Source organism: Anguilla anguilla, chromosome 11 (assembly GCF_013347855.1).
Source record: "Anguilla anguilla isolate fAngAng1 chromosome 11, fAngAng1.pri, whole genome shotgun sequence".
Classification (NCBI taxonomy): Eukaryota; Metazoa; Chordata; class Actinopteri; order Anguilliformes; family Anguillidae; genus Anguilla; species Anguilla anguilla.
Window position 1 is genome coordinate 11,840,080 of NC_049211.1, and position 22,217 is coordinate 11,862,296.

General features: G+C 46.4%; 1 protein-coding gene across 2 annotated transcripts in view; it reads left to right on the plus strand.

Moving 5' to 3' along the window:
- pax7b (paired box 7b) overlaps positions 1-18,795 on the plus strand; it is a 76,013-nt gene extending 57,218 nt beyond the window's left edge. For both annotated transcript variants that reach the window (XM_035380895.1, XM_035380896.1), the window contains exons 8-9: positions 15,303-15,552; positions 18,470-18,795. In XM_035380895.1, the coding sequence (XP_035236786.1) occupies positions 15,303-15,552; positions 18,470-18,585 (366 nt within the window). In that variant the 3' untranslated portion in view covers positions 18,586-18,795. The remainder of the gene's footprint in view (positions 1-15,302; positions 15,553-18,469) is intronic.
- The last annotated feature ends 3,422 nt before the right edge of the window (positions 18,796-22,217 follow it).

The window sequence follows — 22,217 nt, forward strand, 5'->3', positions numbered from 1 at the left end:
GTCACAGACTTGCTTATGGGTCACAGACTAAAGTCAAGTATGATGACTTTATTTCAGATTATGTTAATTGGTCCCATTACTTTTGCTCCCCTAAAATGTGTTGCCATGCATAAATAGGGCTATAATTCCTACATGATATGATCACCCGATATGGATGTAAATACCCTGAATTTAAAGCTGGCAGTTTGTACTTTAAGCTCATATTATTTGTTTTACTTCACTTCCATTGTGTTGGAGTACAGTGCCAGAACAATAACATTGTGTCACTGTCCCAAAACATTTGCATGTAATAGTTTGCACATTGACTGGGGAACACATGAAGTAATATTGGAGCAGAAATTCAGCCTTCATAGTTTAGGGGGTTTCAGTGACTCGCACACAGGAACTGGAGTCCGCTTTCAAGTTTCAGTTTAATGGGGCTTTCACTGTGGATGGAAAACCCATGAATGTTCACGAATCACCTCTCCCTACAGTAAGGGCAGAAATGTAAAATTGCCAGATGAAAGTTGAGTTGGCACCATTTGAGATGTAATTAACTGAGAAAATTTGACTTGGGGGGAGGGGGGTGTTGGGGGGGCAGGGGGGGGGACAACATCTGTAATTTAGAAACCTGTTGCGAAAAGAGTTGATTACTTGTATAATAGAGATTGGAGGTTTCATTTGATTGTGCTTGTAGGCATATAGCCAGAATGTGAGAGAAATGGTAACTGGATAAAGCAAGACTTTCTGAAACTGTCAACCAATTGGATATAACTAGTGGTATGCATTGCCCACAGATGCATTTTAGTACAGTATTACATTTTTCATTACATTACAATCAGTAGTTGGGTTAAATTAAGTTAATTTATTTAACTGTACTGTACACGTCAGCATACTTATTTGTTTAGGACTAGAGGTAGCACTGTCATTAAGGCCAGTGAGGTAAATAACTGTGACAAAACCAAGTAATGGGAAGCCATTGCTGACTGTTAAGTCTCTCTAAACATACTTTAGGAAACTTTTTTCGCTGTGAAATGTGTTTCTTGATGCATATTAGAGGCAGGTTCATCATTACTGTAGGTTAGGGACACCTGCTGGGCAAACAGAGAAGACAGAAGCTTAATAAAAGAACTCAAATGGAAAGAAGTGCTGATGCAGAATTTAGCGTATTAATACATGCATTTGGGGAGTACAGAGGTTTCACATATTACATGAAGCATAATTCCACAAAAACATAACATTACAAAGTGTATTGCAAGTACACATGTACAAGCAAAACAAATAATAAAGGAAGCATATCTTGGGTTCTTAATGTACTTAATATACCGCATTAATGCATATATAAAATACTACATTACTGACTGCATTAATAAAAGAGTTTTAGTCACAATATACCACATCACAAACCTGCACATTGTGGTGTTCCTTGCCATCAGTGGCAAAAAACACATTGAACCATTTCCATAGCTGTGGAGTTCCAGTCCATGTGCTCCTTTGATATGAAACTGACACATAATCCTTGACCTTAAATTGTGCAGCAAGTAATTTGGCTTTGAATTATTGCAAATTTCAATTTGAAATCAAATTTTTTGTTCTTCTTTTCAAGTTGGATGTGAAAGATCACGACTGACTTTCATGTTGGGGAACTGGCAATTAGAAACTGTCAGGCTCACATCTCAGGGAGTGAAACAAACATCAGTGTGAGGATGTAAGCGTGTGCCCAAGATGGTGCCCGGTGGGAGGCGAGGAAGGGGGGGGGGGGGGTGAGGGATGGGGGAGGGGGCTACTGCACATGCACACACGCACACACGTACGCACACACACACACACACACAGGTATTTAAACAGCCCCTGTCATGTGTGCAAAAGCAAATCTGATGTTAATACTATTTCTATAGCGAATACATCTCTGCTCACAACTTTGACTTCCCACGGAGCCTGTGTTTTTTTTTGTTTTGTTTTGTTTTTTGGTTTGTGAGTGCACTAGCATGGGACAGGAAAATTTAAATACTGTGTGTCATACCGACTGATCACTAATGACACCCTTTGAAAACTGCAGGAGCCAGTGAGTGACCTGCTGCTTAAAAAAAAAGAAAAAAATTTTAAATGTCGGGCAGAAAAACAATCCACATAGTCGCAGGTAGTAAGGGATGGAGAAGGAGAAGAAGAGATGAGAAAGTAGTTTTATTGCAGTTGGAAGATTTGTGTTTTGGAATGAGGGAACTCTGGCTAGCATTTGATGTTGGGAAGGGAGCGCGAATAGGCTCGGTTTCAGCACTGGGGGATCAGAGACAGAGCTGCGCTCACCAATACTTCCTTTGATCCATATCCCCGGGCATGCCTGACTGCGCAGCGCCCGCTAACTGAGGCCTTGCAAGTGATTCCTGACAACTGTCTGGCAGAGATAAGGCGCGGGACTGAAACCGCACTCCGGAGTTCCATTAGCAACAACAGCCACTTTAAACTGGATGAATTATATTTAAGAAGCCTGCACAGGGGTTGCCAAAAAAAAAAAAAAAAAAAGAAAATGTACGAAAAAATTGAGTTTTGGCTCACTCCTTCTCCCTTTCTCGCTTTTGACAAGTCATTGTGCACCTGAATATCAATGAGCGGGAGTTTGCTCACCGTCTCCTACGTTATTAAAACTAGTGTATTAAGCCCCTTTGCCGGGTGCCATGTCAGCTGGCAAGCTCTACAGTCAACAAATCAAACGGATGAAGGCACATATTTACATTGCATCCATACTCAGAGAGCGGGAAGGGGGGGGGGGGGGGGGGGGGGGGGGGGGGGGGGGGGGGAGATTCTTGTTAATTAGAACTCGTCTTAAATACAGATACTGTTTCAATTTGGCAAGAATTTAAAAAAAAAATAAGTAAGAGGCTTTAAGAAGAAAAAAAAAACTGAAACCTGCTTGGAAGCTGCCAAGAAAATCAAGGAATTTAAATCATATCCACTGGCGAATGTTTTTAGCATAAATTTATTTATTCTCTCTTGCTGAGTGAAAATTGGGAGTCTTTCTGAAGAATAACACATTTTGTTGCTGTTGTATTAATCGGAGGTAGCAGGGGTCGCCGAAGTTACAAAAATATAAACAATTTAAGTCTTCCTCCATTGGTCCTGTGGTTCTACAGGGGCTAGCATGACTAAAAAGATTCCTAGTGGGATGCAAGCATGGCCACATGGCCAAGAATTTGGTTAGAAAGGAGGTATTTTCCTCTATTGCATGTTGCACCTCCTGGTGGATAGAGCAGTAATTGCGTAATTATATCCTATGATGTGAATTTAAGGGTGGTCAAAAAAATTGGACCAATAATAATTTTGCCATGTTTGTTAAATTCTGTAATTGAGATTGCAGTGAAGTAGAATGATGTTCAGTGTTGGTTGCCGTATTGCCAGAAAGATCTTTCTCACTGGTGTACCTCTAGTTTAATCTCAACCAGAATGACCGCAGATTTCTACTTGTAATAAAATGTTATTAAAATTCGAGTGAATACAGGTGACATGAACAATTGTGAGAGTTTGAGCTGCGGCTTGCCTCCGAGTGAATGATGATTTTTGCAGCCTGGCAACATGGGGATGCGACAGACCTTTTGTTGCACAGCAGATTAAGAAATCAGGTCCGTCCATCCTGTGTAGGCCGGATATACACCCTGTATTCTTTCATCTCGATCTCTACCACCCTAACGCAGCAGGCTGGGATCAAATGACCTCCCTCTACGTTTCATACAAAGCAGGTGGCTTTGGCAGTTTAAAAAAAAATTTTTTTTTAAAGAAAATTGGTGTTCATTTATGATTTTTTGACAACTTATTTATTTCCTTATTTGGCATTTTTTGGCTTATGCACTCTCCCTTTATCTCCAACTCTCTCTCTTTCTCCATTTTTGTCCATATATAATTTTCTTTCTCTCTCTCCCCCTTCTGTTTCCTTCCCTCATCTCTCTCTCTCTCGCTCTCTCTCTCTGTCTCTCTGTCTCACTCTCTCTCTCTCTCTCTCCCTCTCTCCCTCTTCTTCCTCCCCAGAGTGGAAACATTATTCCCTTCGTGCAGATGAAAGGCTGTTGCGGACAATAAAAATGCTATTTAAATGCGGGGTGTTTGTGTGCGGGTGAGAGATATTTCCTGCAGAATGTGAGCTGTTGCATCCTGATAAATAGTAAATATAAGGGAATGCGATTTACATTTATCTTGCCGAGGCAGCCAATATAAATTTCAGTAAATCCTAGAAGATGAGGATTTAAGTAAGGACTGACTGAGACCAATTCGTACACTGTGGGTCCCACGCAATAGAAATGCCTATTAGATTGAGAATTGTATTCCCTTATTAAAGAGTGTATATGCACTGGCATTGACAGTATCTTGAATGCATATCACACATACACACATATACATACACATTTCCATAAGAAGTTTCTTTATATAGGTCTGTGACATCATTTGTTTCCCTCCAGATGTGGGTTTATTGAGTTCGCCGGCATCTATTCTTCTCTTGCTGACATATTCTGTTTTTTTTGAGATGGGTGACGTGAACTGTCATATCCCGCATGCAAAACTGTCCCTGTGTATGTGGAAATATACAGTCCTGAACAATAAATTGTTCATATGGCTCAGTGGTGCTGTGGATATGCTCCTTATCTATGCATTGTATTTTTTATTTTCCAAATTTCGTTGAAATTATTTCGAAGTGAACGGCAGAACATAACCCATATTGAGCTACTGGGATTTCAGAAATCCTTCTTTTTTTTCTTCCTCACCAGGAATAAAATTACTTTAAACTATTAACCATAATCTTAAAATACCAGGTTGTCAAATGTGTATTATATATTATATAAATATATACTGTATATATATGAATGATCATTTAGTTTTTTTATGTATATGGAAAAAATAGTTAGCCATTATTGTTGCATTAATAAGGGTGATTATATTTGTATAAATGCATTTACCCATTTATTCAGATAATTACAGAAATCTATGATTTTGTGTAACCAAAACATAATAATATTATCCTCTTTTTGGGCTGTAAATTTCTAAAGCAGGTTTATTTCCGGCAGTTTCCGCTGGGGTGTGAGGCGCTAATGTCGTGTGTTTAGATGTACGGAACGGGGGGGGGGGGGGGGCTGCGTGCCGAATCGGGGTTCACCTGACAGCAGGTGAGAGCCGCCGCGCTGCTGGGCGGGGTCTGGTCAGCGCGGCGTGCGTGACCCTCAGCCGCTCCCCCTGGCCGCGCGCTGGCAGGGAGAGGTCGCGGGGTCGCGGGGTCGCCAGGTCACCGGGTTCGGCCTGCGGGGGGGCGTGGATGGCTGCTGTGAACCTGCCCTGGCTGCTTTGGGTTGGGAGGTCGCTCGCCAGCATGTGCTTCCTGTTAGTTCCAGATACCATTCTGACAGGTGCGAGGCCGTGATTAATACTCCCTGCGAAAGCCTCTCTCTCTCTCTCTCTCTCTCTCTCTCTCTCTTTCTCTCATTCTCCCTCTCTCTCTCTTTTCGATGGACCTTCTCACCATCCCCTATGAAATACCATCATAATACCTCCCATTTCATATTTTGTAGGCTCTGCCTGTTCTTTACCAAGAGGTCCATTTTACAAAATGCCCGTATATATTGCAGCACCTTTTGAGCTTGGGTTTTTGATTTTAGTTTTAGTGAGGAAATCTTGAACTCAATTTTGGCTTTGGGTTGAATTTAATTTGGAATTATTCTGCAGGAGAATAATTCTCTTTCTTTACTGTTCATTGCTCTCTCTCTCTCTCTCTCTCTCATACACACACACACACACACAGACACACACACTCTCTCTCTCTCTCTCTCTGTCTCTCTCACGCTTGCTTGCTCCCCCCTCATCTCCCAGTGAAATGTTGTGGAGTCCCCAGCTGGTGAGCACAAACAGCAGCTCCTCTCCCCTCAGTCTCCAGCTGAGAGCCATTTCACTGTTTATTTACATGTAATTATCGCTATGAGGTGCAGATATTAACACTGTCAAGAACAATTTGACCTGACATTTTTCACCGGGCCTGTTCCCTGCTGTTTTTAGCAAACAAACGGCCCCCCCTCCCCCTTTTCCCTCCCCCCCTTCCCCCTTCCCATCTATTCCGAGACCCACCTTGCATTACTTTTTGGAGCGAGTCTCTGTGACTCCAGGACTCGGTGCGCAAAAACCACTCTTGTGAAGTCATTAAAACCTGCCATTTAATTTAGTGGAGGCGACCGTGCGAAGTGAGGAGAGGTACAATGCCGAAAGACGGGGGGCTCGGGGGGAGGGGGGATACGGGGGTGGGGGTTATTGAGGCAGGGGGCATGAGGGTGGTGGTAGGGGGGGCCAGACTTGTTCCTTGTGGCTGAATCCATCCCATAGTAACTGGAGTATATTGCTAGTAGAGGGTAATCGGATTGCACTGCACACTTTCTCCAATTGCAGTCCAATAGAAAGCATTAACCTTTGGTTAGCAAGAGGCCCCATAAACATTCTGGCGCATTTAGGAGCTAGACGCCAGTGTTCCAAGCTGCTGCGCTCCAGTGCACCCATGGCTGGGAAGCAAGCACACAGAATCAGAATCTAAAACAAATAAAATAAAATAAATAAAAATTACAAAACTACAAAAGTTTTCAAAAATCCTATCCTTTGGAAGGCAAGAAAAAAATGGCTCATTGTGGATGAAAGAGACTTGTAGCAGGAGAAATACAATTATTACCCATCAGCCTGGGTTTCCTTTTACACCAAAGTGCACTCTGGGGAATGTATTTGTCCCTCAGAGCTTGTGTCCCCCAAAGCGCGGCGTCTCTGAGAATCTGTGACCGACCCTTGTCTCTGCGTGACACTTTTCTGCGTGGGGCCTAGCAGCGGCAGTGCTGCAGGGGAACGACGCCCGATGGCTGCGTTCTGATCCGCGCAGGGTTAAAAGAGCCATATGCCCAATATCTCACATAGCTAACATGTTGTGAGAAGTGACAGCTTGTTCCTTCGCCCGCTAATCGCTCTCATCTGTGCCCCGCTTGTCAATGCCCAGTTTCTGTCACTGTCAATCAGACGCCTAATTGGAAACAATTAACAACCCTCCCCCCATCCCCCCCTTCCCATCTCCCTCGCCACCCCTCTCTCTCTCTCTCTCCCTTCCCTTTCTCTCTCTTCGCCCGTCCTCACTCAAAACTGATCCCCGCCTTCTCTCAGTCCCGCTACACCGCCCCCCCCCCCCCTACCCCCCCCCCCCCCCCCAACAACCACCCCACCCCACCCCGCCCCTCCCCACCCCACCCCTTTTTCCTGCTTTCAATCTCGCTCTCCCGTTCTCTTGGCGGATACCGCATTTCACTTTCGATTAACGTGCTGCGGCCAATTAGCGTGGTGACACCCGGCCGGGGGAAGAAATCATTCCTGTCATCTGGTCCTTGCCACCGGGCCGCTCGTCTGCCGGCCGAGGCCCCTCTGTCGGCTGGATGGAGCTCCTAATTACCCCGCTCTACCTCCGCCGTGACAAAACGCGCTAATTGAATTTATGCAATCATCGTTATTTTAAAATAGTCATTTTGTCTTCTCAGATGAGGGCCGTTTTTTTTTTCTTGTTTTTTTTTTTTTTTTTTTTTTTGCCCATCAGGCTGTCCACCTTGTGTGTGTGTGTGGGTGCGCGTACGTGTGTGTGTGTGTGTGTGGGGAATATCAGTCTGTGTGTGTTTGACTTTACCTCTTCCTCTATATCATGGCCTCATATCAGTGTAGGCTTTAAATGACATTTTTTACTGTTTGACATTTTGAAACTGCTTTAAGCTGTTTGTGTCTGATCTGTTTTTGTATTTGATCTGATGTGTGTTCTTTCTTTTTTACATACTGTCATACAACAAAATATTTTCTTTGAAAAAAACGCCATGCTTACAAATGTGGAGTAGATATTTCAGAGAGAGTATTTCACACTTACATAAAAAATAAATTACCATTTGACTCATTTCCATTCTTTAACAAATTAATGCACGTTCCAAAATATGTCATTATTTAATCCTTTAGCATATGATTGCATCAGAAATTCTTGAATTAAATATTTTGTCATTACTGTCACTCGGCGCAATACATTTTAAATGTAGAAATCTGACATTTATTGACATACAGTTCATTATAGCTATAATATATTTATAGACTGTAAATGCAATCTCAGAAATGTGAGCCCCTGCTGAGAAATCGACCCGCAGTTGGTGTCATTTGAAAAATCTTTAGCAATTACGAATGGCCGGGTGGATATCTGGGTGGGAGATCTGTTGAAGTGCGAGGTGCTATTTTGTGCCCCTCAGATAACCTCCAGACATTTGGACCACTTATTTTTCCACTTTGCCCCGGTGACCTTTTCCAAACTTAAAGGTACCTCTTAGGGGCATTTGATTTGGTGGTAGGGTGCAGTGAGAGGGGGGAATGAGAAGCTATCTGTGACACGGGAGTTAATCCAGTCTTGCACAGATTAGAGGTGTGTGTGTGTGTGTGTGTGCGCGTGTGTGTTTGTATGTATTTGTGGGTATGTGTGTGTGTGCATGTGTGTTTGTGGGTTTGTGTGTGTAGGTGTGTGTTTGTGTGTGTGTGTGTGTTTGTGGGTTTGTGTGTAGGTGTGTGTGTTTTTGCGTGTGTGTGCGTGTGTTTGAGAGAGAGGGAGAGAGAGAGTGAGAGAGAGCACACAGCAGAGCTGGTGTTGGGAAGTGAACAGAGGGGAGTCCTATCCTCTCCACAGGCATACTGCCCCTCAGGCCTGCTCAGTTCTACAAGAGGCTTTGTACATTTCAAAGCCCTTGTCACCACCACATCCCCACCCCTCCCTCTCTTTTGCTCCCTCCTTCCCTCTCTCTTTCTCTCCCTCTCCTTTTCTCTCAATACCTCTCTTTTTCTCTCTTGCTTTCTGTCCTTGCATCTCTCCATCACCATCATGTTGACTTTGAGAAGCAGGTGAATGGGACAGATCCCAAGTGGTGTTTCTGGTACTCCTGCGTGACCCCTCCACCCCCTCCCCTCCCTCTTTTCACAGATGCCATTATCACTGTTAGCAGGGTGCCAGTTGTATTGATGGGCCGCTGGTCGAAGCCTGTATCAATGGGGATCATTGTGTGCGTCCGTGTTGTCAGTTTTACTCACACGCATTGTTTCCTTGCATAACTCTGTCTCTTTTTTTAAATAAATGATGTAATCACTTGAAACCTCACTGTAACATGTTTAACGGGAAGAAGGAGCAGTCATATTCATCAAAGAAAAGATTTTGGGCACTAAATCAAGCAGAGCTGCAGCTGCTCTACTGTGCAGCGCTCTTTGAGCATCGAGGCATTGCTCATAGTTCATTCTGTCTGTGGAGGTTTTGTAAAGGAAATCAAAATTTCAGAATTTGCATAAATTCTTAGCTTTGTGATGAGCATCGGGGCCAAAGACCAGACAGGATGTTTGATGTCTGATGTTTGTTCGTGCTCCTCAGACATTCGGCTGGCCTGTTTTTCTTGTTCAAGGTAATCATTTGGAGTAATATGTGATGGGACAGCTTGGGGTGTCCCACACTTAAGCATGGTCTGCTGAAGGTGCTTCCTCTGCACCCAAATTCATCATTGATGTGCAAAAACTACCTTCAGGTTTGCCATGGAAGATGTCCACCGCTCACTGTCTTCAGTTCTGTGATACAAACAGTTTCTTATGGGCCAGAGGAAACTCCCTCTGTTGTGATCCCAGTGAGAAGGACTGACCAGCAGCATGAGTTCGACACCCCGACTCGCTCGCTACCAGACCGCTTATTGTAAAGATACCTTTTTGTGAAAGAAATTTAAAATATGGGTATCAGCCATGAGAAACATTGGTGGAAAAAATTGAGCGGGGGGGGAAAAAAAAAAGAAGAAGAAAGGCACAAATGTTGATTCAGAGGGAAGTGCGCCGTCATTAAGCCCCCCTTGTGAAGGTTTAGTTCCAGTTCTGTTAAATTAGCGCCCCATTTGTCCCTTTTGAGAGAGAGGAGGCTATTAAATCATTGTCATCTGTGCCAGTCAACACTGCAGCTTCGTTCCAGCTGAGAGGGAGCCCAGTTGTTTTTCGGCGACAGAAAGTCGACAAAGAGTGGAGTCGCGTCAAACATTTAAGCAGACAAAAAATATAATTTGACAGTTAAGGAAATTAGGCCTGCATAAAAGGGTCCCTTTCTGTGCTGCAAACACACTATTTATTTATCTGAAAGGATGCACATTGTATCAATTTACACTTCTACATTTACCACCGCCTCAGGCCGGAGGGCTCAGAAGTTGAGAGAATTAATTACTTTTTTATTATTATTTATAAAGTAATCTATCTGTAGAGAGAGCGAGAGAGGCAGGGAACGCCCTGGAGCAATGTCCTTTAAACTGGGCCCTGGCTTGCATTATCTACACTACCAGCTCTCACACAAGCTAGCAACAAACGAAAATTGAGCTACTGAGGGGATGTTTCACTGAAATGGAGAGAGGGAGAGAAGGGGTGGGGGGTGCGGGGGGTGCGGGGGGTGCGGGGGCTGCTGAGGAGCTCTTTGAAAAAGGAGAGAGAAAGTTAAGTGGAGTGGCGGTGTTTGTGTAGAGTTGAAGGGAGCGGGTCCCTCCTGGCTGGCGTCGGGGGGTCGGAGCGGAGCGCTGGCCCGCGGGCGTTGTTTGTCAGCCGGGGTGATTGACAAGTCAACCAGCTTCCTCCCGCCACTCGTATCAGATAGAAAAATGTTTCACATGTGGAAAGAATATTGATTTTTATTTAGTGATGGTAGTATGGCAGGAAATAATAGATTACAAATACAGGCCGAGACAAGCTCTAGGCTCTCTCTCTCTCTCTCTCTCTCTCTTTCCTCTTGTGCACTTTCTCTTTCCTTCCATGTCTCTCTCTGTCTCTCTCTCTCTCTCTGTCTGTTTCTCTCTTTCTCCATCTCATGTTTTGTAGTACCCTACTGTCTCATGTACTTCAGGTCGGACCTCAAGGTTAAAGTACTGCTTGCTGTGTTAACAAAACACAGTCAAAGGTCCTCTTTGAGAGAAGGGATTTTAGAGCATAGCTGCATAACTTGTCTATGAAATATATACGTACTGTAAAAAGTATATTGCTTAGCATTTTAAGGGCAACATGTGCTTAGATTTAAGTGTAGGTCTGGATTCTTTTTTTTTGTTAATAAAAATTGAAGTTCCAGATTCTATTACCTGGCACTAATTTGTTTCTGTTATTCTTCTGTTTCTATATGTTTGTTCTGCTTGGAATTGAATGTATGCAAAGATGGCTTATCAAGGGGACTTGTTTCCATGGAAACAATTGTATCAGGTCCAAGAAGGGAGTAGATTCTATTGCCTTTAATTTCTTATAAAAAAATCCTCTGAAAGGTGTATTGATATGGCGATTCAGTTCACCTACAAGTGTTTAGCCAAGACAGACCCCCCCTCTCACACATCCACCAACCAAATAAATAAAAATAAATGATTGCTCTAAATGATTGTTATAGATACTTTTTATGTTCAACTCAGTAAGCGAATAATTGTAGATCAGGAAGGAGCCGGAAGACTTGTTTCCCTCAACTTGGCGCGCTTGGTTCCCTTCCTGGCGCTGGGTTCCCGTACCCACTGCATGTGACCAGGGCGGTCCGGCGGGGGAGCTTAAACTGAGCTGTTTGTGTTTGGGGGGGACTTGGAGGGGGCTAATTGTGGCCCGTTGGATGGCGAGCAGCAGCGGGACGGGGACGGGGCGCAGCGCGGCGGAGAGAGGGGGGGACCGAGCCTGACAATGGCCCGCCCCACGCCCCGCTCGGCGGATAAAGGCCCCGGCTCTGCCTCTCGCCGCGCCCGGAATATTTTCAATTCAGCGCTTTAATTGATGTCAATAAGGTTATGCTAAATTTGAAGATTTGAATAATTCCACTTTCAGCCGCAATAATGGCATCACCGGGGCTACAGGGCGCTTAGCCGGCCGGCTGAATGGAGGTGTCAGGCGCCCGGCGTTCCCTCACCTCGCCCCCGCCCCCCCCACGGCCCCCCCCTGCCCCGTACCCGGCTTTGACACCCGCTCATCTGATTAAAAACAAAATTCCCGGGGAGACTCCTCTCTCCGTGTGAGCCTTATGGAATAATGGCGCTCTGTGAGATGCGTCTGGGCTTGTGTGTGTGGGATGGGTGTATCTGCTAAAAGGTGTTGGGGGCACGGAGATGTTTTTTTTCTGGTGTTTTCCTGACGTCTCACCTCTGTGTTAGCGTAAGTGTTAAGGGTCTGACTTCTGCGAGTCCAGCCTCCACCCCCCTCACCCCCCCCTTTTTTTTGTTCTTTTAAAAAGCAGAGCCGTTCATGGCCTGAAATAAAACCCTGTGTGAGGCCAGTCTCTTTTTTTCTCTTCTTTTTTTCTAAAAAAAAAAAAAAAAAAGAAAGACACAATTTAAATAATTGGCAGTTTTAAAAGAAGGTCATTACTGTTGAGGAACTACAGCTGAAATCCATGAATTATAATTAGAAACACTGATTTTAGCATAGCCCAGATTCCGGGCTTTTAATTCATTGGGAAGATAAAAGGGGACCAATATAATCGAGTGGCAATTACAGCGCCTGCTATATCAGCGCCCCCCCCTACAGTGGCCTCCTCAGGACCTTGGCCGGTAACCAGGATGTGACCCACGCGGCTCTCCGTGCTGTGCAGTACATAACCCACCCAGCACAATCACAAGGGCTGCATGTCGTGTCCACCCCCCCCGCCCCCCCCCCCCCCCCACCCTCGCTAATCCACCTTAATAAGAGCCAGAATGGATCTCTTGCTGGAATGTGTGCATCACATGTGCCCTGAATGGACCGGGCCCGTCCCTCTCTCCCCCTGCCCCTGATAGAATTAACGTGTGAATATTTTGCCCAGCTTTTATGCATCTAATGAGCATCAAGTGCTGCGTATTTTTCTAGAAAACATTTTTTTTAAATCTTTGCTGTTACTTCCCAAATTGTATTTTTGTCTGTTAGTTGTTGTTGCCTATGCTTAATTGGTGGCAGGTTGACAATATTATTTTTTATTTTTATGTTTTTTGTTAAACTAAGACCCTTTTTGTTTTTTTCTTTTGTTGTTCTGGTCAAAACTGCAGCTGCCGCTGTTTTACTCTTCTCTTTTCCTTGATACGCACCCTGTGGAGCCGCAGTAAGTGCTTGATAGTTGAAAATAAATGTGCAGGGGGGTGTGGGGGCACTTTAACCAGCTCCATGATGGCCTAATTGGTTTAGCAGCCCGAACACAAAGATGGCCAAAGGGCACCGTGAGCGTGGAGAGCAGCAACGTGAACCTGATGTTGAGGAGGATGCTGGGAATGCAGAGCATGTGTGCGGTAGCCTAGCTGCGGCCCCGCTCTGCTAGGCTGAGTCCGCGCTCTCCACCCCTGCTTCCAGTGGCCCCGCCCCTCTGCCCCACTGCCCCCCCTGCCCCCCTGCCCCCTACCCCCCAGTCCCACTGTCCCATAGCACAGGGGGTACCTGTGCATGGGGCAGATCCAGGGGGGTTCTCTCACAAATCACAAAATTTCGCAATTTTCTAGGAAACCCCTGACAAGTTGTCAACAAGTGAGATGGGGACACAATTTGTTCAGGAATATTTCACATGCTTTTGTTTTTAAGTCTGTTTGTACTGAACTTGCTTTCTAATACACTGCAAGCCCAAACCCAGGATGAATCCAATCTGTCTTTTTTGAGCGGGGTGGGGTGTCTGTGTGCTCACCGTCTTTTTGAGTTACCTGCCCTGTAGTGGCTGCTACTCACAGGTGAAGTTCTCTAACTGGGGTCAACAAACCCTTGGGGACCCCCAAAGGAGACCTATGGGGTCTACAGTACATTTTATCTACAGTTTCACATTTGGTCATTTTTTTGTATTTTTGACAAAATTGACAGAGAAAAATAGTGGTTTACACCCTATAGATCCCTGGCACATAACAGATCATTTAAGGGTAATGCACTAATGAGTTAAACAGCTCAGGCAGTGCATCGCAGGCAGTACTGGATCTACTGAAGTCAGGTGCGTGGATACGTGTCAGAAGTGAGTCGTTTTATTGAGATTGGCTTCCTCAGCCATAAGGTAGCGTTATAATGGGGTCTTGAGACTAAAACGTTTGGGGAAACCCTACTGCTCAGTAAGATTCCTTTCTTTAATGTCTCAGGAATTGGCTGCATAAAAGGCATTAAGTGATAGTACACAACTCTGAACTCTGGAGACTACGAGGCTTAAGACGCTACCCCGTTCAGTTGCAGGCTATCCAGTTATTTCATTGGTTGATTGAGATTTTGGTGCTGAGATTTGAGATTTGTTTATTGTTAACGCCTTCCCCTCCCCAGCCCCCCAAAGAAACTTTATAATCTTTTATAATAATTAAATAGATGTTTCTTACATTAAGAAGAACATCCATTCACTGGAAGTCATTCCCTGCCTGGGCTTTGTTACTGCTGAGAACCCTGCATATAACAGTGATGATGAAGATAATGACATAAATAACATTATTTATTTAGCTTTTTGGGCTTGTTGTCCTTCTTTAACTGTATATTTTGTATTATTCTCCTTTTTTTTATTAACTGTTACAATGACTGTGCTACCCCTTTATAAACAGTTGACATGTCACACGCCCGGGGCACCGAGCTTAAAAGAGATGTAGCGCGCCGCGCGCGGGCTAATCTCCGGGGGGATCTAATGTGAGCATTTATTATTTTTAATATTATAATTATTCATGAGCAGGGCGCTGCTGGGACGGCTGAGGGCTGGAGATTACGTGGTCCCTGTGTGCCTGTTGTGATGTAGGCCTCAGGACAGGCTCTCTCTGGCAGCGCTGGCAGAGCCGGGACTCTGCCTGTCACTATCAGCAGCACCCCGAGACAGACGCCGCCGCCTCTGTCCCCCCCCCCCCCCCCCCCCCCCCCCCCCCCCCCCCCCCCCCCCCCCCCCCCCCCCCCCCCACTCCCTCCCTGCACTGCGCGTTCACACAAAGCTGTTAACCCTCCCCAGTTAGGATCTCTCCTTTGGCCTCTTATTTTTCTTTTCTTTTTTAACGGGGGTCCAGAGGATTTAAGTTGTGGCAATGTCTCTAAGAGGAAAGCTGTTATTACTGCACTGAGCTCCAGCTAGCGCTGCGGCCTGCTTTGCTATTCCGTTCCGGTGTGCGCTGCAGCCCCGCGCACGTTAGCGCTAGCCTCGGCGGCGCATTAGCGTCAGGGGCGCACTGGCAACTGTTGAAGCACTCCAGCAGGCCTGGGCTGCCAACGGCTGAGAGGCGGCTGTTCATTTCGCTGCCGGCCCAGAAGAGTCAAAAGAGCATCCCGCCGGGCCCCATTCTCACAGCCCCCCCCCCCCCCCCGCCCCTCCTCTTCCCGTCTCCTAGGTGATGAGCATCCTCAGCAACCCCAGCGCCGTGCCTCCCCAGTCCCAGCACGACTTCTCCATCTCCCCCCTGCACAGCAGCCTGGAGTCGTCCAACCCCATCTCCGCCAGCTGCAGCCAGCGCTCCGACCCCATCAAGAGCGTGGACAGCCTGCCCTCCTCCCAGTCCTACTGCCCCCCCACCTACAGCACCACCAGCTACAGCGTGGACCCCGTCACCGCCGGCTACCAGTACAGCCAGTACGGCCAGAGTGAGTAGCCCCTCCCTCCCTTATTAGCACGGTGTGATGCCCCTGTGAAAGTCACCGCCCAAGCACACTGCAGCAGGGCCTGGATTTACGTGGCATTTAACACACCGGCCTCACGGTGTATTTAAATTCAGCTGATTTGCAGAACACATGCACACGCGTGTGTTTTTCCATGTGAAGGATTGAGTGTGTGTGTGTGTGCATTTGTGTGCGTATGCGCACATGTGTGTGTGCATTTGTGTGCGTATGCGCATGTGTGCGTGTGTGTGCACGCTTACATGCTTGAGCGCGCGCGTTTGTGTGTGTCTGTGGGTGCGGCTGCAGTAGCGCTGTTGTAGCAGTGGCGTGTGCGTGAGACGGGGTGCTTCTCTCTAAGGGAAGGAGTGACTCGGTGTGTCAGCGCTGAGTGGGATTTGCGTAGTGAGCGTGGGTGACAGGAGAGAGACGCCCCCAGCGAGGGAGGGGGGGGGGGGGGGGTTAAGTCTGTGCGCTCCCGCTCCGCGCCAGCTGTCAGGGCGAGCGTCTCCTCCACGGACAGCTGGCCCACCCACAGGTATGCGGCTCCTGCCGCTCTCTCCCCGTCTCCTGACAGCTCCCTTTCTCCCGCCGCCCTCCCCGAGCCGCCGCCGCTCGCTGCTTACTGTCATCCTGACAGCGGCTTGGCACGGTCCGCCGCCGCGGCTCCTCCGCGGCCCCGCCGTCTCCGCCGGCAACAAAGCGGGAGGAAGCGGCGGGCGGCTCAGATAACCCCGCTCGGGGGGGGAAGCTTCAAAGGGCGTGCACCCAGCCCGTCCCAGAGGGGCGGAGTAAGACGAGAGACGTGCCAAGTGCCGACATCCGCCTCTCTACTTTTACAGTAGCACCCCGTTTTTTTTTTTTCTTCTTTTCTTTCTTTTTCTTTCGGGAGCCTCGCCCGGTTATCTGAGCTTCTCTTTGCTCGGCTGTCGTGGCGTCGCGGTGAGCTTCCTCCTCGCCACAGTTGTGGACTTTCGTGACCGGGTGCCTTGTGCGCATTTTGGTCCAGCCAGGCCAGTTAATACGGCTTCCCCTGGCTTGGGTGACCCCTCACTGCTGACCAGCGATCGGGTGGGAAATGAGGCTCTCCATCCAGGCCAGGGCAGGTCAGCTCTCCCCAGTGGACACTGCTCCAGGAGCTCTTGGATTTACTGTACTTTCCCTCCTTAGCTCAGTGAGAGTCCTCTTTCTGTGCGCGGAATCGGACCTCAAGGTTAAAAGCTGGTCCCGACTCAAATCCTATCTGAGTCATGTGTAATTACGTTATGACTCTGGGTCAGGCGGCCGCGTGGGAGGGGGAGGTTGTTTTAGAAAAGGGGGGTGAGGGTGAGGGTGGGGGTGTTTATATGGTGTTTCCTCAGTCTCTGCCCCGCTGCCTTTCCTGTCCCGACCTGTCCTTGGTTTGTCCCCCGTGACCCCTTGGCCTATTCGCCGCGTCTCTTCCTCAGTCAGGCCCTCCTAATGTCTTTAGCGGGGCTGTTAAATTGGAACCTTGTGAGGTGTGAGGCTGATCAATACTCAGTTCCCTAGCTGGGGGGGCCACGCAGGGGTGCCCCCTGACCCCCGTGCTGCCCGTGGGTGAGAGTGGACACGTGCTCCTGATAAAAATCTCCTGCCGCGTCCCGGGACCAGATATTTCCAATCAGCGATGTGCCCCGGGGGGCTACTGTTAGTCACACCATGCTGAGCGGAGAGGGTCTGCTTCTGCTATTCGGGTGGGAAGAGGGAGGGCACATCAAAGAGTACTGGACACCCAGCATCCAGTTCCCCTGCACACACACATGCACTGCACACACACTGCACGCACACACTGCAAGCACACACACACTCACACACACACACGCATGCACTGCACACACACACACACACACACACACACACTCACACACACGCATACGCACTTACTTTGCAATGCAAACACAAATTCATTCACACTAATACAGTACATTTATGCACACACAGACAGATCTAGCATCTGATGTTTCAGTTCCATAGAAGGACTATAAATTAAAATAAGCATGATTTTACTGCAGTCAAACATACAGGAAATGTTATTGAGCATTGGCCGGGCTTATAACCCTTAAGGCTGTAGGTTTTATTCCCACTGCCTTGGTCCCCTGGAACAAGCCACATGAACTGCTTCAGCATAAACATCCAGCTGTATAAATGGCTTGTATGTGAAGAACGTAAGCTGTGTGAATCACTCCTGTTAACATCCCTTGTGTTTATGTTCTACTGATTGACTTTCTCTCCAGAACTCTCCTTGTGTGTGTGTGCATGTGAGTGTGTGTGTGCGTGTGTGTGTGTGTGTATGTGTATGTGGTTTTTTTGTATTATTTTGTTGTCGCTCTAGCACAGGGCAGAGCGTAGTCTCGGGGCAAACGTAAGATAAATGAGCGATTGAATGCGACGAGCAGCGTTTCCTGATGTAAATGATAGAGGATGGGAGGTGTGGAGAACATGCAAGCGGAGCTGACAGGAGTAATGAGGAGTGCTGGGAGGGCAAACCGGGGGAGCTCCATGAGTGACACACACACGCACACACACACACATACACGCACACACACACGCGCGCGCACATACACGCGTGCGCACGCACGCACCGTAGGGCTGGCTGCCCACGCCACAACTGGGCCAACTGCAAAGAAAACGGGGAGAGAGAGAGAGAAGGAAAGGGGGAGCTGGAAATATGGAGAGAGCAAACAAGAGATGGAAAAAGAGTGGGAAAGAGGGAGAGCGGGTTGTTCAGAGGGAGGAAGGGACTTTGGAAAAAGCAGAAGTAGAACGGGTGTAGTGGCAGAAAGAGTGCATGTGTGTGAATGAGGTGTGCATCTCAGTGTATATAATCGTGCGTAGGACCCACTGGACGCTCATGCTCTGTGTGTGTGTTTGCTTGCTCCTGCAGCTGCTGTGGACTACCTGGCGAAGAACGTGAGCTTGTCCACGCAGCGGCGGATGAAGCTGGGGGAGCACTCTGCCGTCCTGGGACTGCTGCAGGTGGAGACGGGCCAGGCGTACTGATCGCCCTCGCCCCCCGCCCACCCCCCCAAAACTCCAGTCCCCCCTGCACCAGCACCCTCCATCAAACCAGCGCAGCAGCCAGAACAGCTCCGCAATGTGTGCTCGCATGTGTTCCTGTCTGTGTGTGTGTGTGTGTGTGTGTGTGTGCGTGTGGTGTGTGTTTGTGTGTGTGTGTGTGTGTATCTTCAGTATGTACTGTACGTATGGGTGTATGTGTGTTTATGTGTGTGTGTCTGTGTCTGTGACTGTGTGTGTGTGTGCGTACATGTGTGTGTGATGACAGAAGAAGAGGAGGGAAGGAGAGAACTCAACAGCACTCAAGTGTGAGCCAGATGAATCTGGTGGAGGCTGCTGAGGATGCTGAAAAAAAAAAGTCATTCCAAAACCAGCCATGGGCGTCATGCTCTGCCTCCCCCCACTCTGCCTAACCCCCCCTCCCACTCAACAAAGAGACCCTTTCAGGGCTTCAGGGGATCTGAGCAAAATGAGCAACTATTGTCTCGGCCAAAATCAAAAGCACTGCCCGTCGGCAGCAAACATTAGCACATTCAGACTGTGTCCGTAGCTCTTTCTCCCACCAGATTTTGGACTTTGCTGTTTATAGTAGTTCATTAGTGATTGTCACTATGATTATATTTGTTACTATTATAATTATTATTATTATTGTTGTTATTATGTTATTATTATGATTGTTGTTGTTATAATTATTGTAATTACTTTTTGTTTATTTTATTTGTAGATTTTTTTTCTTCATTAGACACTGTTGTAAAATACAGACGGATGGCTGAGGTAGTCGGAGAGTGGGTACAGGATTGCTGGAAGTGGAGATGCTGATGGTTTTCCAGGCTGTAGTCGTCACAGGCTCCCTGCCTCCCCCCTCAGCTCTTTAATGTACATGAGTGATTTGACCTTCCAGTTATCTTCTTAAACTTGACATTCCAAAAGAACTTGGCCACTCTGTGGGAAGTCTGGCTGGGCGGAGCCATTCTGGAATGAGCTGCCGTCTGAGGGCCAATGGCTGCGGCCCCCCAACTCCCCCTCCCCACCACCACCCCAAATATTCTCCTTCCGCTCCTCCCCCTCCAGGCACAGGCCATAGGGAAGAGAGTGCTGTTTGGAGAATCAGGATTGAGAAAACTGACGTACGTCTTAAAAATAAGAACCTATCCAAGAGGACCCCCCCCCCCCCCCAAAGCCTCAACTTGACTCTTAGACCATGGCACAGAGCCCACTATAGGGGAAACGGGCCCATGAGCATTATCTTTACACAAATAAAAAAACAAACACCCAGTATCTTAGCAGTCCCAGGGAACCACAGCTGGCCAATAGCATGACGACACACTCTGCTGGTACAAAAAGAGGACGATACGACATTCCAAAAACACCTCAATATTTAACCTCTCGCAGACGGCCTCTTACAGAGATACCCTCACAGTTACCGCATCCCCCCCACACCCACGCACAGCTGTAGAATTCATACGTTGGTTTACTTCAGTTTATTCAATCGGATGAATGTTGAACCCCCAAATTCGCATTTTCATACGTAACCCTTTTAAAATTTAGGCTTCAGCCATTCTTTCTCTTTATCCGAGTCCCATTACGTAAAGATAATGTTTGTTATTTCCAGTATAAGCATTCTCTGTAGAGTTAATTCTTTGTGCTCTGACCAAAAATGCATTCCTGAACATTCCTCAAACAAATACAAACCAAGTCCTTCCTCTGCATAGCCTGTTTGTAATTGGACAAATCCATTGAAGGCCATAAGGTATTGCGCCCGCATGAATTTCCGCTGCATATTTGCAAAGTGCTACAAACTCACAGTTCCTTAATTTATTAAGCTTATCATTTGCAGAAGAGCTAAGGAATTGTGTTCCACCCTTAATGTACAAGCCCATTGCATTTGGATTGTCTGACCCCTGGCTATCAAGATCTTTACAAACTCATTTGCATTCACAGTTGTGTAAAAAAGAAACAAAAAAAACCTTTTTAAAGGAATACAAAGTATGAAACATTTGTGTAGCACTCATAGTTAATAATGGACACAATCTATTTAGTCACATATAAAATTAATTGTACAGTAGACAAAGAAGGTTGTGTATTGCTTGTGTATAAAGAGTATGTTTTATACTAAAACAAAATGTGCAGTGGTAGTGAGCGGGGGGATCTCTTGGAGTCTTGCAATGTATATTTGAGTTACATTCCATAATAATAATGGGTTTTTTGTTCTCTTTTTTTGTTCTTTAATATGTTGTATTGGTGTTTTAAAAATAAAATACAGAGTGTACTGCTTTTGTTCACAGAAAGCAACCATTCCTTTTTAAAATAAGATATTTCTTTTTAAATGAGAAATTCCCATTTTAAATATTGCTGAACTGTTGAAAATACGTGGATAATTTTATCAGAAGGACTGGGGCCCTCTTGTACAGAAGGACAGATTTCTCAGAGAAGGACCATGACTTTGGACTTCAGATTTTAGGAAACTGTTTTGTGTTTACTGTCATAACTGGAAGCCCTCCTAGCTCCTGTGACCCTGTGTCTATCATCCAGGAAGCTGGGTTTATTTTATTTGTTTATTTGTATTTTTGGTTTAGTCTCGCCCCCTTTTAAAAATTTTGAAGTCGCAGAACGTTGGAAACTTCGGAGAACTGAAGACTTCCAGCTCCTGGAATTGCCTGTGACATGAATGATGGACGCGTACCCAGACCCTACCATATCTTCAGGAAGAAAAAAGAAACATGAGTTACAACATAACAAAATGAAGTGAAGCCACAATCCGGAAGAAAGGATTTGAAGCTCTGCGCTAATTAAGACTGATTGAAAAAAAAAAAAACTTAATTTTAATGCTTTGTCTTTGTGTATTTTTAAAAAACAAAAAAGCAAAAAAAAAAAAAAAAAAATTAAGAAGATTTTTAAAATGCTTCTAGTGTATAGCACTCATTTCTAACACCGGCATTAATCTGCATTGGAATATTCGAAGCACTATGTGACTTTGTCAAAACGCCTCTTTCACCCCGACACCCCCCCCCCCCCCCACCCCACCCCTCACTTCCCCGCCTCCTCGAACATCTGCCACGCGCTCGGACCCCGTTTGACTCCTAATCTGTTTACTTGCTGTTTTGGTTGCATCCGTGTTCTGCTTTATTATATTTCTGTTCAGCATGTGTGTATATTATCATGGCATAATTTATTCTGCTGTATGAAGTATTAGAGTAGTGGGAACTTGTATTGGCATTTACTCTACCTTCAGCCTGTTGTGTCTCTATTGTAACACTGGCGTAACTGTTATCAATTAAAGCTCTAAAAACTGATCGACGTCCGTGGCTCCTCTGTGTCTCAGCCGACGCGTTTACCCGCTGCTTGAATCTGAAGAATGGAGAATGCGAGAGATAGAACATCGCATCCAGAGTTCAGTGTACAAGTCTGAGGCTGTACCACGGACTGACAGCTTGGCAAAAAAAAAAAGAAATTAAATTTCCTCAACGCGTTTATTTGAACGGTGATTAAACTATGGAGGATGAACGGCGACAGAGATTTCTGCTGTAAAGTATAACAGCACAGTGTGTAAAGTGTAACAGTAATATATTTAACCTTAATGAAATATTTTTCAAGGTATGAGTGAGCAGTGGTCCTTG